The sequence below is a fragment of the Mustela lutreola genome, chromosome 15 (assembly GCF_030435805.1).
Source record: "Mustela lutreola isolate mMusLut2 chromosome 15, mMusLut2.pri, whole genome shotgun sequence".
Classification (NCBI taxonomy): Eukaryota; Metazoa; Chordata; class Mammalia; order Carnivora; family Mustelidae; genus Mustela; species Mustela lutreola.
Window position 1 is genome coordinate 13,017,926 of NC_081304.1, and position 13,895 is coordinate 13,031,820.

The window sequence follows — 13,895 nt, forward strand, 5'->3', positions numbered from 1 at the left end:
TGCGAGCGCGGAGAGGGGAGAGGAGCGGGGGAAGAGAAAATCCCGGCCGGGGGAGAGGGGCCGAGAGGGGAGCGCGAAGCCGGGCGGGGGCCGAGGCGCGAGGGGCGGCGCCGAAAGGAGCGGGGCGCGGGCCCGGAGCGCGGCGGCGGCGGGCGGAGGCGCGGAGGGCGCGGGGCGGAGGCGCGGGCCGAGCCGGGAGGGCGGGCCGAGAGGGAGGAGCCCCCGGCCTCCGCCGCCAGCCCGCCCCGCGGCCCGCGCAGCCCTCACTCGCCGCCGCGCCTCGGAGTTTGAGCCCCGGCGGGGCCCGAGCGCAGGCACGCCCCGGGGCGCGGGGTCGGAGCGCGTAGCGCGGCGCCGCCCCCCGGCCCTCGGCCCCCCAGCCCGGGCGCCCCCGGAGCGGCGCGCGGAGGGAGGAGGGCGGGCGGGCGCGGCGGGCCGGGCCGGCGGGCGGCGGACTATGAGGCGCCCACCATGGTGCGATGCGACCGCGGGCTGCAGATGCTGCTGACCACGGCCGGAGCCTTCGCCGCCTTCTCGCTCATGGCCATCGCCATCGGCACCGACTACTGGCTCTACTCCAGCGCGCACATCTGCAACGGCACCAACCTGACCATGGACGACGGGCCCGCGCCCCGCCGCGCCCGCGGCGACCTCACCCACTCGGGGCTGTGGCGGGTGTGCTGCATCGAAGGTACGGCCGGCCGCGGCACCCACCCACCTCCCGACACACACACACGCACACGCACACCCTGCCCGGGGTGCCGGCCGGGAAGGGGGTGGGCGCGGCACTGGCTCCGCGCGACACACAAAGGAGCCGGAGCGAGCGGGCGGGTCCCCTCGCGGCCAGCTGTGCACCAGCTCGGGGTCCCTCAGGCCGATCCCACAAACTCCACGCACACGCACACCCCCTCGCACACAGACACAATGAAACACACGGAAACTCACACGGGCGCGCGTGCAGCCCGAGACCGGAGCGATCCCGAGGGGCCGCGCCGGAGCCCCCGGGGGAGGTGGAGGATGGCGTGGGGGCGGGAGGAGGCTGGAGTTGGGGGGAGCGGACCGGAGAGGAGGGGAGGGAGGAGGGGGAGGGGTTGCTTGGCAACCGGTGTCTGTGCGATTGCTATGGGAACTGGCCATCCTGGGGCGGGGCCGGCCGGGGGCGGGGAGCGCTGGGGCCGCTCCTCGCTCGCTCCAGGCCCGGACCGAGGGGTGGGGGTGGGGGTGGGGGCTGTGCTCCGAGCGGCTCTGGGTGACCTGGGTCGCCGGAGCCTGACGCCGCCCAGACCCTGCTCCGCCGCCTACTCCTCCACGGGGACCCGGCCCGCTGCTCCCTGCTCGGCGGGGAGGGAGGGGTGCGTCACCGAGGCTGCCCCCCACCCCAGACTAGGGGAGCAAGTCCTTCGTCGCGGTCCCTCGGCAGGGAGGCTGCGGGAGACCTCGGCAGGACGCCAGAGTGCGTAGGGGCGACCCGCGGACCAACAACTGCCTGGGAGGGGCGTGGCCGCCCCGTGGGTGCAAGTGGGGCGGGCGCGGCGCCCCACGGATGCGCGAGGGGGGCGTGAAGTAGGTGTTGCAAGGTTGGAATGCCTCTCGGGGCCGGGATTGGGTGTCCCGGGACCAAGGGGACCGCTCCCTCTGCGGGAGGGGCCCGGACGCCTCCAATGGCAAAATGCGCCCGACTTCAGCGCCTCCAGCCCGCCCCGCTGCGGAACGGGAACTAACAGGTGGCTGTGGAAGGGCGGTCTGGCCCCAGCCAGGTTGTGAACGGGGCCTGCCGCTTTGGTCTTGGCTTTCAGATCGGAAAAGGGATGGGGGGAGTTGGCGGAGCGTTCCTTTCCGATATCCTTGGACAGAGTTTCCTCTTTCTTTTTCTGTAACCTTTTCCCGTGTGTTAACTCCGCCCTTCCGTCATTCGGGGAGTTCTCCCACACACCCAGCCTTCCTTACTGCAGTTACAGCCCCTGCAAATAGTTTAGCGGGTTTGGAGCTTGGTGGAGGTTGGTAGGAAGCTCTTAAAGAGATGGCCCTTTTTCTGGCCGCATTTGGAGTCATATAAAAAGAGGCTTTGTAGAGCTGGGTCGGCTCGGGAAGGCTGAACTTGCTCCCTTTCCCCTCCTCCTAGACCTGCCCTCGCGGGAATCCTGCCCACCTCTGCCCCCCACACCCTCTCCCAGACGCGGCTGCCTTGCCCTTTGCAATTTGGAGTTTAGTGCCAGGGCTAAGTGGAGTCTTGGAGGAGCGGGCATAGGTGCAATCAGTCGTTTGGGAAGCAAGCCACACAAAGGATCGGTGGGCCCACGATCACACCCTCCTTTTTTCTTTTGAAAAACATCATTTCTGGTGTGCAATTGCTCAGATCACAAACACCTACTCTTCTCATCTGGAGAATGTACCCACGTCACTACCTGCCACGGCACCTGAATTAGACACAGAACAGGGGCCGCAGAGCCCCCATGTTCTCCCTCACAGAGGTTCGGGGGGCACAGTAAGTCATGCCGCTGTCATCACCCGAAGGCACCCGTGGACCCCAAGCCTCCCAGTTTCCCAGTGGGAATCGGAACTAACTCCTCCACAGCGGCGAGCCCGGCCTCTGCAGAGCGGCTCGAATGCCTCCTTTATTAATTCCTCATCCTAATTAGGATTGATGCTGCACTTAGCATCTTGCCAGCTGCCTCGAGCCGTTTGCACTCGGTGTTCATCAAGCCGATCTGGGCAGCTGGCTCCGCTGGCGGAGGGAGGGTGGAGAATTGCCATCTGGGGGACTTCACCATAAGAACTGAGCTGCCTCTGTCATTCCCCACCCACCAGCTCAGGGGTTCTGAGGGCCAAACCAGGCCACATCCAAGGGCTGGACCACCCTCGGACCAACCCAGGACCAGGAGAGCTGGTTCAGGATTCCTTGTTGTGGCTAGTATCATCCTTCCCTGGACCTGGGTGGAAACTGCTGGCTCACCTCGGGGAAGCACAATCGCCTGACATCTGTGAGGCCTCCACCTGCTAGAGAGGGTCCAGGCGGGGACCCAGGCAGCACAGCCATCCCATGCCCCTCCCTGGGACCTGCCCCCCCCCAGTGTTGGCTTTGTGTGTAAAAGGCATGATTTCCACCTGTTCTCTAGCCAAGTGCTCCCAAAGCTTTACATGGAGTGCTCCCAAAGCTTTACATGGAGTGCTCCCAAAGCTTTACATGGGGTGGGTGGGGGGGGGCAGAGAGAAAAGAAAAAATCAAGCCTCTGGGCTGAACCAAGAGAAATATTGGAGCAGGGCCACTAACAAAACACTGGTTGTGACTGAGGGTTTGCTGGTGACAGTGATTCCATTTCCTGGTTGTCTCCCGTCAATGATGCTGCCAGGACCGGAGAGCCGAGCCCTCTGCGTACTGAAGGCATCCCAGCAGTCGGACAGGCCCGCCCCCAGCCAAGCAGTGCTGGCGTCACCCCAGCCTCTTTCTGCACCCTCCCCCCCAGATCCTCTCCACCGGACAAGCGCTCGGAGCCTGTGCATGTTAACCCACGGCACGTTCACAACAGCCCCAAGAGGATACTGTCTGCATCCCCATAGGCAGCTGAGGGTATAGAGGCTCAGAGAGGGTGAGGCACTTGCCCGGAGGCACCCAGGTAGGAGGCTGCTGGGCCAGATTTGAGCCTTTGTCTCACTACAAAGCTCTTCCCACCATGTCATCCTGCCCTTTCCCAAACAGCTTCTGGGTTGCCATTAAAAATAGAACCAAGTACTTGACTACCCAGTGGAGCCTAGCTCTGAGGTTGGGCTGACAGCAGCATGAAGGCATTCAGAAGTGAGAATGTACAAGTGATGCCCAAATTGCATAACATACTCTTTCTCCCCTCCCCTCCCCTCCCCTTTCCTTCCCTCTCCCCTCTCTCCTCCCCTCCCCTTCTCTTCTCTCTTTGTCTATTTCTGCCTCTGTCTCTGTTTCTGTCTCTCTCTTCTTCTACCACGTTCTGGACTAGCCCATCCCCATCACTATCGGCCTCCTGCTCCCTTCCTTCTCAAGCCCACCTCATTCTTTCTTTGTGTCTTTGGTGACACTCAGCCCAATGCTGGGGACACGGGAAAGAAGTCCTAAATCTTTGTGGACTTTTCCCTCGTAGGTATCACCAACCAGCATTTGCTCAATCTCTAATGCGTCTTGCAATTAGGCGAGGTATGGAATGTAAGCAAGCATTAGGGAGCGTGCACTGTGTCCTGGGAAAGTCCCCACGCCCGCTCTTAGTTCCGGAGTGTCTGCGGGGGCCGCTGGAGGTCAGGGTCCGTGAGGGACCCACCACCCTCACCCGAGCAACGCCTCTCATCCAGTAAACCCAGACTTCATTCACGTTATGGAACACAGAGAAAAAGAAACTGTTAGTACTGCACCCCGGGGCCAGGGGAGCGAGAAGACAACTCTCAGGGACTAGCCAGGGGCTTCAGCCCGCCCAGGCCCCGCCCAGTTGCCAGGGGGGCGGGGCTTCCTCCTCCAGGACACTAGGAACCCTTTCCAGGCAGGTGCTGGGAAGATTTGCCTTACCACACTCCCAACATAGGACCATTCAGAGACGTTTTAATTCAAATAACGTCCGTTCCACACCCGCTCCACTCCCAGGCACTGCGCTGGGAACTTTTCCTGTCTGTGTTTGCTTTCATTTTCTCTTGCAAAAACTCACAGGCAGCCTGTCCAGTCAAGCCCGGGTGGGGGACAGTAGCCAGAGCAGGTCTCCCTCAGCTAGTCACCTCACCTACCGGCTCTCCTTTGCCCTCTGGTGTTGATAAAGATGCCCATCACTTGGTGAATACCTCCGTGCAGGACTCCGTAAGTTCGTGTAATTGTCAACCATAGTTCAAGGCAAATATTAATTACCTGCCTTTCATAGATGTGGAAGATGAGGCTTCCGATGGTCAGAGCTCTTGAGTGCTGTACAATGTCTTCTGTCTGAATAGATGAGCCCGCTTTCCACCAGCCAGAGGATGTCCTTTATTTGAACCACACAGATTTGGGAAGGGGTGAGTGAGGGTGTTGTCTTATCCCATTGGCTTAAGCAACATTTATTTCTTAGCGTTCTGGAGGCTGGAAAGCCAAGATCAAGTGCCAGCCAATTTGGCTCTTGGCTTGCAGGTAGCCCCCTTCTCACCATGTCCTCACAGGGAGGAGTGCGAGCTCTCTGGTCTCTCCTTATCAGGGCATTAACCCCATCATGAGGAACCCCCACCCCGACCACCACCTCAGACCTCATCTAAACCTAGTCACCACCTCCAGAGCCCCACTGCCAAGTACCCCAGGGGGTTAGAGCGTCAACCTATACAAATTTTGTCCACATATAGGAATTTCAGAAGGACACCAGCATTCGGTGTGGTAGAGGGCTGATCTCCCGTCCTGTGCCTGCTTCCCCGGGGCTCACTCTCCAGCCACTCAGGAAGGGGCCCTGGCAGCCCCTTCTCCTGTCTACCTTCCCTTAATGTCCTGCTTTGTTCTTTGCTGCTTTCTCTCTTCTTGTAAGAACACCCCAGCTCCTTTGAACTGGACCCGCTGACTTCGTGAGGAGAGGCTGGGGATCCCAGGGGTCTGATTTAAGGACCTCACCACAGAGCCGGATTTGGAGGAACACCCCCCCCCCCCCCCCCCCGGTGAGGGGCTTTAGAGAGGCTCAGTAGGAACGCAGCAGCTCTTTAAAATAAATCTCCTGGGTCAGTCTCTTCAGATGCAGAGACTCGAGATTTGGGGGCTGTCGTCACAGAAATGCAGCAGAAGAGACCTCGGGCCGTCAAACCCAGAGTCTCAGAAGGCAAGGGAGGCAAAGAACGGCGTAGACAAACCAGAACTGCGGAAGAGGGCCCGGTGAGCCTGAAGGGAGGGGCCTAGCTGCTCTGGAACTTTCCTTCCATTTCTGGCTTTCAGCTTTACAAGCCCCAGAGAGCCCCCTGCCCCCAGCCTCCTGGTTGAATCAGGTTCATGAGGCTTCCACACACGGGCCAGCAGGGGGGGGGGCAGGGCTCCTCTGGCCAGAAGAACCTCTGAGATTACTTGGTTCAGCGACTCTTGACCTTTTTTCTGCTAAGACACACACGCAGAAAGGCTCTAAGGCACCAATCTGCCGGGCCTGCTTCTTTTTATTCATTCATTCATCCAATCCACTCACTTATTTTCATTCCACACATGCTCGCCAAGTACCTGCTCTGTGTCAGGCGCGTGAGGCTCTTCGTCACACGGCAGACGGGACAGACTCGGTCCCTGCTCTCCCAGAGCCAACATTCTCATGGGGTAGCTGACGTTTCCAGGCATGGATGAGGGTTAGGATGGACGCAGGGCGGAGGTGTGCTGGGAGAGGCTGGGGAGGGTTGCCATCGGTCAAGGGGACAGGGAAGAGCTGTCAGAGGACCGGAGGAAGAAGGAAAACCTTCCAGGAAGAGGAAAAGGCAGGCTGAGGCTCTGAGGCAGGAAAGGCCGGGCAGGGCTCCAGCACCGCGTGGGGGTCCTCGAGAGGCTCCTGGAGGTCAGGATCAAGATCAATGCTTTGCGGAGTTTGGGGCTGGGGAGTAAATTGACCTGACTTATGGTTTTAGAAGAGTCTTCAGCTGCACATGGGGAGTGGAGACTCTGGAAGGCAAGGGAGGCCACCAGGAGACCAGTCTGGTCCTCACTGCCGGGGACCCGAATGGAATCTTGGGGCTAACTGGTGGCAGCAGAGGTGGGGAGTCAAGGCTGACTGCCTGGATTGACTCCTGGATCTGGGGCTATGGCAGCTGCGAGACGGCACGGCCATGGCCGAGTGGGGAACACGGAGGAAGAAGCAGGAACGGGAAGGGAAATCAAGCATGTACTCATGGGGGTTCCAGGATTTGGCGCGACCACCCAACATGCCCTCCACCGGAAGTCATGCTGGGAAGTCCAGAGGAGGGTAACTCAGGAGGACCACTCTATGGCATCACGGGCCCGAGTGTCTGGATTCATCATCAATTGCCCATCACCCCGGGATAGGGTTTCTCAACGTCAGGACAGCGACATTTGGGGCTGGGTCCTTCTTGGTGGCGGGGGCTGTCCTGTGGGCTGTAGGCAGTTCAATGGCGTCTCTGGCTTCTCCCCACCAGAAGCCAGAAGCATCCCTCTGCTGCCAAGTTCTGATAACCAAAATACTCCCAGACGTTGCCCAGTGTCCCCTGGGCATGGTGGGGTGGGGGGCAGAGTGGGGAAGCGAAATCAAACCCCTGTGGAGAACCACTGCTCTGAGGGAGTCAGCCTTTAGGTGGGGGGCTGAGGCGGACCTGATTTCTGGCAGCTGGTAGGATCCCCACTCTTGACTCATTCCTTCAAGAAACCATATGTACAGATAGAACGAGGTGGCATCTGCTTTAGGTGACTGGTGGCAGAAGGGGTCACTTCTATTCCCTTATTAAGAGTAATGACTTACAGGGGACCCAGCTCACCCCTGCCTGTGACACCCCAGCATGTGTCCACACTAGAGATGGGACCTGCCCATGGGGCCCGAGCCTCACACTCTGCAAGCAAAGGAAACCCAAGGCCAAGGAGGCAAAGTGACTCGTCCAAGGTCACACGGCTTGTTGGTAACAGACCTGGGGCAGAAGGGGGTGTGGGGACTGCCTGATTAGGGCTCGCTGGGCATAGCCTTCCCTCAGGCGGGCATGGGGGCAGAGGCTGGGCACTAGGCAGCAAGAAACACAGGGAGATGAAGGGAACTCACTCCCTCCGGGCCTTCCTCTGCCACAGCTCATCAGCTCCATCACAGTTAACCCACAAACACACACTCAGAGCAGCAGCCCCTGGCCTCCGGTAAGGACACGTGAGCACTGGCCAGATCCCTGAAATCGGGGTCAGTAAGAGAACACGCTGGTTCTAACCCCAGGGCCACGCCTAAGACCCCCGCTCCATACCCCTCGCAATCCTTCTCTTTACCGCCCTGGCGCTCAGAGGGTACTGATGAGACTGTCTCTTCTGAACTGAGAGTCAGGACGTGGTACCAGACGAAGGACATAACCATTTCTCCATTTCTTTATGTGAAAACCTTTCAAAGCTGTGAAAATGATATCATACGATTTTACTTATTTAGTTCTTCTCCCTCCAACCAAAAAAAGAGAGAAAGGAAGAAAGGGACCCGATCTAAAAAAAAAAAAAAAAAGTGGAGGAGACATTGGGTCAGAAGTAGAAACAAGAGCAGGAAAGTAAGGTGATGGTTGAGTCCGATTAGCACACAAAAAGCACGCTGCAGAGGCTGGCTGTGTTGCTGGAGATGGGCCACTGCTTGTCCCTGAGCTTCCCGGGGCTGGGGACAGACAGGAGAGCATGACCAAACGTGGGGTGGCCAGTATGCACACGGTAGAGGAGATCTCTGCTGGAGAGAAGCCTGATTGTCTCTGATACGGAGGCCTGGGAGCAAAGTATTCCCTGCTTCCTTTTATCACAATAAAGTAGACTCTGTTGAAAAGGCAGCATGGTGGGGGCGGGGTGGGGGGTGGTGGCGAGGCAGGAGGCCAGGTTCTCAGTTCAAATCCAAGCTTTCCCAGGTAACTGTGCTGCTTGGGGCAGGTTACTTAACCTCTCTGAGTTGTTCACATACCTGGAAAATAAGATAATGAAGCAACAAATGTGAAAGTGCCCAGCGCACAAACACAGAGTAGATACTCCCCAAACGGAATGTTTGTTAGGACAACCCTGGGGAGGACTCAGGAGTTTCCCAGCAGGTTCCCGGGTGTAGAAATGCCCCTTTGCATTTCACGCACCCTGTGATTTCTCTGCAGTGGCAGGACAGGGCTGCGGCCCGATGACCCTCCGAGGGAAGCTCCGGGGTTTTTGCAAAGCAGACGGTCCTGCCCCTGGAGGACTCTGCCAGCTCAGAGATGACAGACTGTGACACCATGACTGTGACACCATACTCAGCCATGCCTGAGGTTGGCTCCCCCTACCCTCCCGCTTTCCTGGAGCCAGGATGGGGCCTGGGAGCCACCCTGTTGGGGATGCTGGGTCCGAAGAGTAATCTGATTATTTTGCTCCCCTAAACATCAGGATCTGTCACCTCACTTCCACCCTTCTCCCCGACCTCCAAGGTCCTTCAAGCCAACCTCCCCTAAGAAACTAGCCAACTCCCAGCCTCCAGCCAGCAAAACTTGTAACCCCAGCAGCCCTCACCCTTTCCCTGCCTCTCCCGCCCCTCCCCCACTTCCAAGGATTGCACACCCGAAGCCAGGTCCTTCCTGCCGACATCCACCCTTCTGTGCCTCCCACCACACCAAGCCCACAGAGGCAGAGGTCCTCCCAAGAGCTGGTTAGGTGTCCCTCCTCCCTGGCCATTGCCCCGTCTCTGAGAGTGTGGAAAGACCACAGGGACTTTTTGACCCAAGCCCAGCTCCAGAGCCTGGGAGAAAACCCATTAGCTAAGGCCGGTCAGCTTCCCCGGCTCATCATCTGCCCTGGCTGTCTCTGTCACCCACTGGCCCCAGGGGAGCACGGCAGGACTAGATGCCCACAGCAGCTCACTCTCCCAGCCCCCACTAGCCCACAAGGAAGCACCCAGCCCTGAAGTCATACGGACGTGGGTTTGAGTCCGGATGGCCACTCATCAAGGTACCTAACCCCCGCCAAACACCAGTCCCTTTATGGTGGGATAGCCCCTGGGGTCGCTGGGAAGGTTTGGTGAGAAAACCTCACGGGTATATGCAAAGGGTTTGGTGCAAAATTACCTCCGAGGTGCCTGGCATCATTCAAGGCAGGATTACCTTCTCCCTGGTTCCATGTTTCCGGAACCTTGGAAATTTCCCCAGAAGAACGAAGTTGTTCCGCGTTTGCAGCGGGCTTGAGCGGGGCCCCGGGTCAGCTCACTGGCCCCCAGCGTCTGGGAACAGGAAGACACGGAGCTTCTCCAGGGATGTTCGGGCCAGGGGAGAACATGGTGCTGTGTCATCACCTCTTGAGGCAGAACTGCTCGAGTGGCTTCTGTGAACCATAAAATCAGAACCCAAGGGCTCTCCATTAGGAGTTGAAATAAGGTCTAGCACCAAGGCAGTGCCCAGAGCGGTGACGGCAGCCACCCGGGCTGAGAGTCCCTGCATCACATTTCCTGGTACTGAGGCTGTCGCTGCGAACTCCTGTGTGGCGGGATCCGGGCTGTGACTGAGGAGGACAGGATGCTGGGCTGTGGACCCGTCAGAACGGGGGTCAGGAGACCTATGGCCTGATCCCAACCCTGCCACTGACCATCTGAACCGCCTTCTGCTTGTCCCCCGACCTCGCAGAGCCTCGGTTTGCTTGTTTGGCCAATTGGCAAGTGACACCTGCGCCTCCGCCTCCCTCCTTCATCCCTTTACCTCCCCACTCCTCCCCACCCCTCCCTCCTTACTCCTTCCCTCTCCCCTGCATCCTCCTTTTGTCCACTGTCCCCCACTGGGGTTAGGGGACTATGCAGTGGGAAGGTGCTGGCAAGGCCATGGCCGCTCCCACGGAGGCACTTGCAGAGGGGACAGGACCTTTGCACGTACTTAGCAAGGAAGCATATGTGGGCAGCAGCCTCCCATATCACATGAGCTGCTGCTGGCCAGCGTGGTCTCTCCTCAGGACAATCGGTCACGACTCCTCTCCCACCCACTGGGTGCTTAGCGCAACCTCCAGCAAACACTGTGAGCCTGCTCTGGGTCCAGCACCGTGCTGGCCACCACAGAGGCCAGACGAGAGCCACTTTCTTGCGGGAGCTCCCCTAGCCCTGCCAGCTTCCCCCCCCCCCAGAACACACCTGCTGCTCCCCTGCCCCTTCTCCCCACCTGGCTCCCAGCCTCTGTCATCTCTCGCCCTGATGCCCCAAGCAGGGTCCTGACCCATGTCCCTGCTTTCTCTCCTGCCCCCCCACCCCATGCCAGCCCTTCACTCATAGCCAGAAAGTTCTTATAAACATATAATCAGGGGACACCTGGGTGTCCCTGGGTGGGGACACCTGGGTGGCTCAGTGGGTTAAAGCCTCCGCTTTCAGCTCAGGTCATGATCTCACGGTCCTGGGATCGAGCCCCACATCGGGTTCTCCACTCAGCAGGGAGCCTATTTCCCGCCCCCCCCCACCGTCTGACTCTCTGCCTACTTGTGATCTCTGTCTGTCAAATAAATAAATAAAATGTTTAAGAAAAAATATATATAATCAGATGGCATTCACTCCCCAGCTTGACAGAATTCAATGGGACCACAACCTATCTGTGATCAAGTCAGGCCCATTCCCTGATCTACGAAACCCTGCAGATGGGGCCCCACACACCTCTCTGATCTTTCCCACCAGACGTTTCATTTTCCAGAAAAAGTGTCAGGGAAGATGTATCTGAACCAAGCCCATGTGATGGTTGATAGCATGAGGGCTGGACAAAGAGACGTGCATTTGAATCCTGCTCTACCCTGCTTTCCCTGCGAGCTTGGGCAAACTCCTCCAGCTGCTCTGAGGCTCAGTTTTCTCATCTGTAAAATGGGATAGCATGATAGACAACCCCCAAGGAGTGGAGCCATTCCCCAAGACACAGCACCAAGCACGAGTGGTCTAGGGGAACTGGAGATAGGAGAGCTGGACTCCGGGTGGGTTGAGTGCATAGGGTGGAGGACCACCCCTCGCTAAGGGAGGAAGCAGGGCAGACCTGGAGACACAGGTGCGGGAGTCATCTGCTGGATGGACGAAAACAGTTCCCCCTTGTGATGACGTGTCAGGTCATGAACATGAACCCGAGTGCCTTCGGTTCCCCGACGGGACCAATGGCCCTGTGGCATTTGTACTTTCTGAACCAAAACCAGATAAAAAAACAACAGGTTTTCTATTGTTGTAGAAGGTATAAGAGGTAATATAGGAGACGTTACTGGGATCCTGAAATGTTGACATTCACAGTTTGTTTGAGGAAGTGGCAGGGCAGGGGAGAGAGCAGACAATTTAAAAGCAAAACCATCCTAGAAAAATCCAGACCTGAGTCACAGGCCATGTGCAAAGGCTACAAAGTGACTGTTGTCACTGTATTCACGGGCTGGGAGCTTGTGCGGTTAGGACCCCTGAGTGTTGGGTGTTCTGCTCTCACCATCTTATAATTCTTAATCATTTTTGAACAAGAGGATCTGTATTTCCACTTTGCATTGGATCCCATAAACAGCATAACCTCTCCCAAGTGTCCTTCTGCTCCGAGAAGGAACTTTGTTGAGAAAAATGGGACAGAGAAGCTGACACTGGAAGGTCCTGAGGTTGTGCAGAAATTGGCAGTCGGGGTGGGAAGCACAGGTGGGAGCTGGGAAGTAGATCTCACTGCTCTTTTTTACCCAAGGGCTGGCCACCAACTCTACACAAGGACAGGGGCTGCCTCGGATAGTAGTGCGGCTTAAAACTCTGTCACTGTGAAGCATTTATGGGGTGCCTGCTGAATGCTTGGCTTCGTGCTGGGCTCGATGGGTGCAGAATGTACCCTGTGGGTTCCGGGGAACCCACAGGAGACAAGATGTTCACACACAACAGTGCAGGGCATGGAGAGCTCCAGAGCACACCTGGCTGTCGGGGCACCCTCCTGGGGGCACCAGCCGGACCTGTCTCCTAGGGTCACCGGAGGATCAAGAGGAAAACACACACAGGGTTCCATACACACCTGCTTTGCGATAGACATGCAAAACACAGGGACAGTGTAAGCGGCCTCTTGGAGAGAAGTAGGGCATGGTGAGGGCATGGGAAGGAGCACCGCTCAGATCCCCTGCGGAGTGGGGTCTGAGCCCAGGCTCTGCCTCCTGCTAGCTGTGCGGTCGCCTGTCAATCATTTCACAGTGTCTGTAGAGCCTCAGTTACTTTCTCTGCAAAATGGGCTGTAGCAACCCTCCAGTGCAGACTTGCTCCCAGGAGCCAAGATGTGCTGTGTCCGTGCTCAGCTCGAGCCAGGAATAAAGGGTCCAGTGCCCAGTAGTTACTGTCCTTTACTAACTCAGAGAATGCCCAGCACGTGGGGGCAGCGGGAAGGGGTCCCACCTGTAAGGATGGGTCTCAGAGGAAGGGAGTCTCTGGCGAGCCCCCGGCCCAAACCACAAGCAAGGGAGAGCGCCCAGATCCCTGAAGGCTTCCAGGGGACATTTCAGGACACCCAGGCTCCCTTCCAGGGGCCGGACAGTCCGGCCAAGGCCGTGTCACCAGCTCATCTCTGCCACACAGCGGGGGGAGGACGGCCCGCGCTTGCTTCCGGCCCTCGCTCTGAAAAGCCCCGATAACAAGCGCACATTGACGGCCGGGTTCCCCTGGGCGAGCGCGCTCTTCCCGGCTCGCATCTGAGCCCTCGCCCGAGACGTTTTCTCGCTTCAGCAATTTGGCATGTCATACAAAGGGGCTCTGATTTTTCCTGATGTCCAACTCCTCTTGCCTGAAAAATAGCTTTTGTTGTCTTTCTGCCCACGGATTCCTTGCGTGGGAGTCAAGGCCAGATGCCTGGTGGGTGAAGAGTCCGGTTTGCTTAGCCATGTGCGGGGTCCCCCTTCTTCCGCCTTGGTGGCCCTTTGTGGCCCGTGGCCCCTGAGGTTCAGTCTTTCCAAGAGTTGTCTTCTGGCCCCTGGCCTGTCTCCCACCTTCACACTGGTCAGTTCCTCTCCCCACTGGGTGGCTGTGTCCCAAGGGTCCTGTTTGGGGTTGAGACCAACGCGCACTGTCCCACCATCACCACACCCACCAGCCAACCTTCCGCGAGCCTCCTACCAAACCAACGTGTTTTGTTCTTCCTCCCCTCCCCCCCAACCTCCCTCCCTCTCTCGCTTTCTGCCTCATACCCCTACTTCTTCCTCTTCCCTTTGCAGTATGCCATATTCAAATCACACAGACCCTCTCCTGTGTCTGGTTCAAGGCAGACTTTTGAAAGTTCTTGAGGCACTTACGAGATAAAAATGTATTATCTTAAGTCTGTGATTATTAGAAGGT

At 58.2% G+C, this 13,895-nt stretch overlaps 1 protein-coding gene across 1 annotated transcript in view; it reads left to right on the plus strand.

Annotated features, from left to right (window-relative positions):
* The first annotated feature begins 260 nt into the window (after positions 1–260).
* Positions 261–13,895, plus strand: part of CACNG4 (calcium voltage-gated channel auxiliary subunit gamma 4) — a 54,943-nt gene continuing 41,308 nt past the window's right edge. The window contains exon 1 of the mRNA XM_059149577.1: positions 261–691. Within this exon, the coding sequence (XP_059005560.1) occupies positions 472–691 (220 nt within the window). The 5' untranslated portion in view covers positions 261–471. The remainder of the gene's footprint in view (positions 692–13,895) is intronic.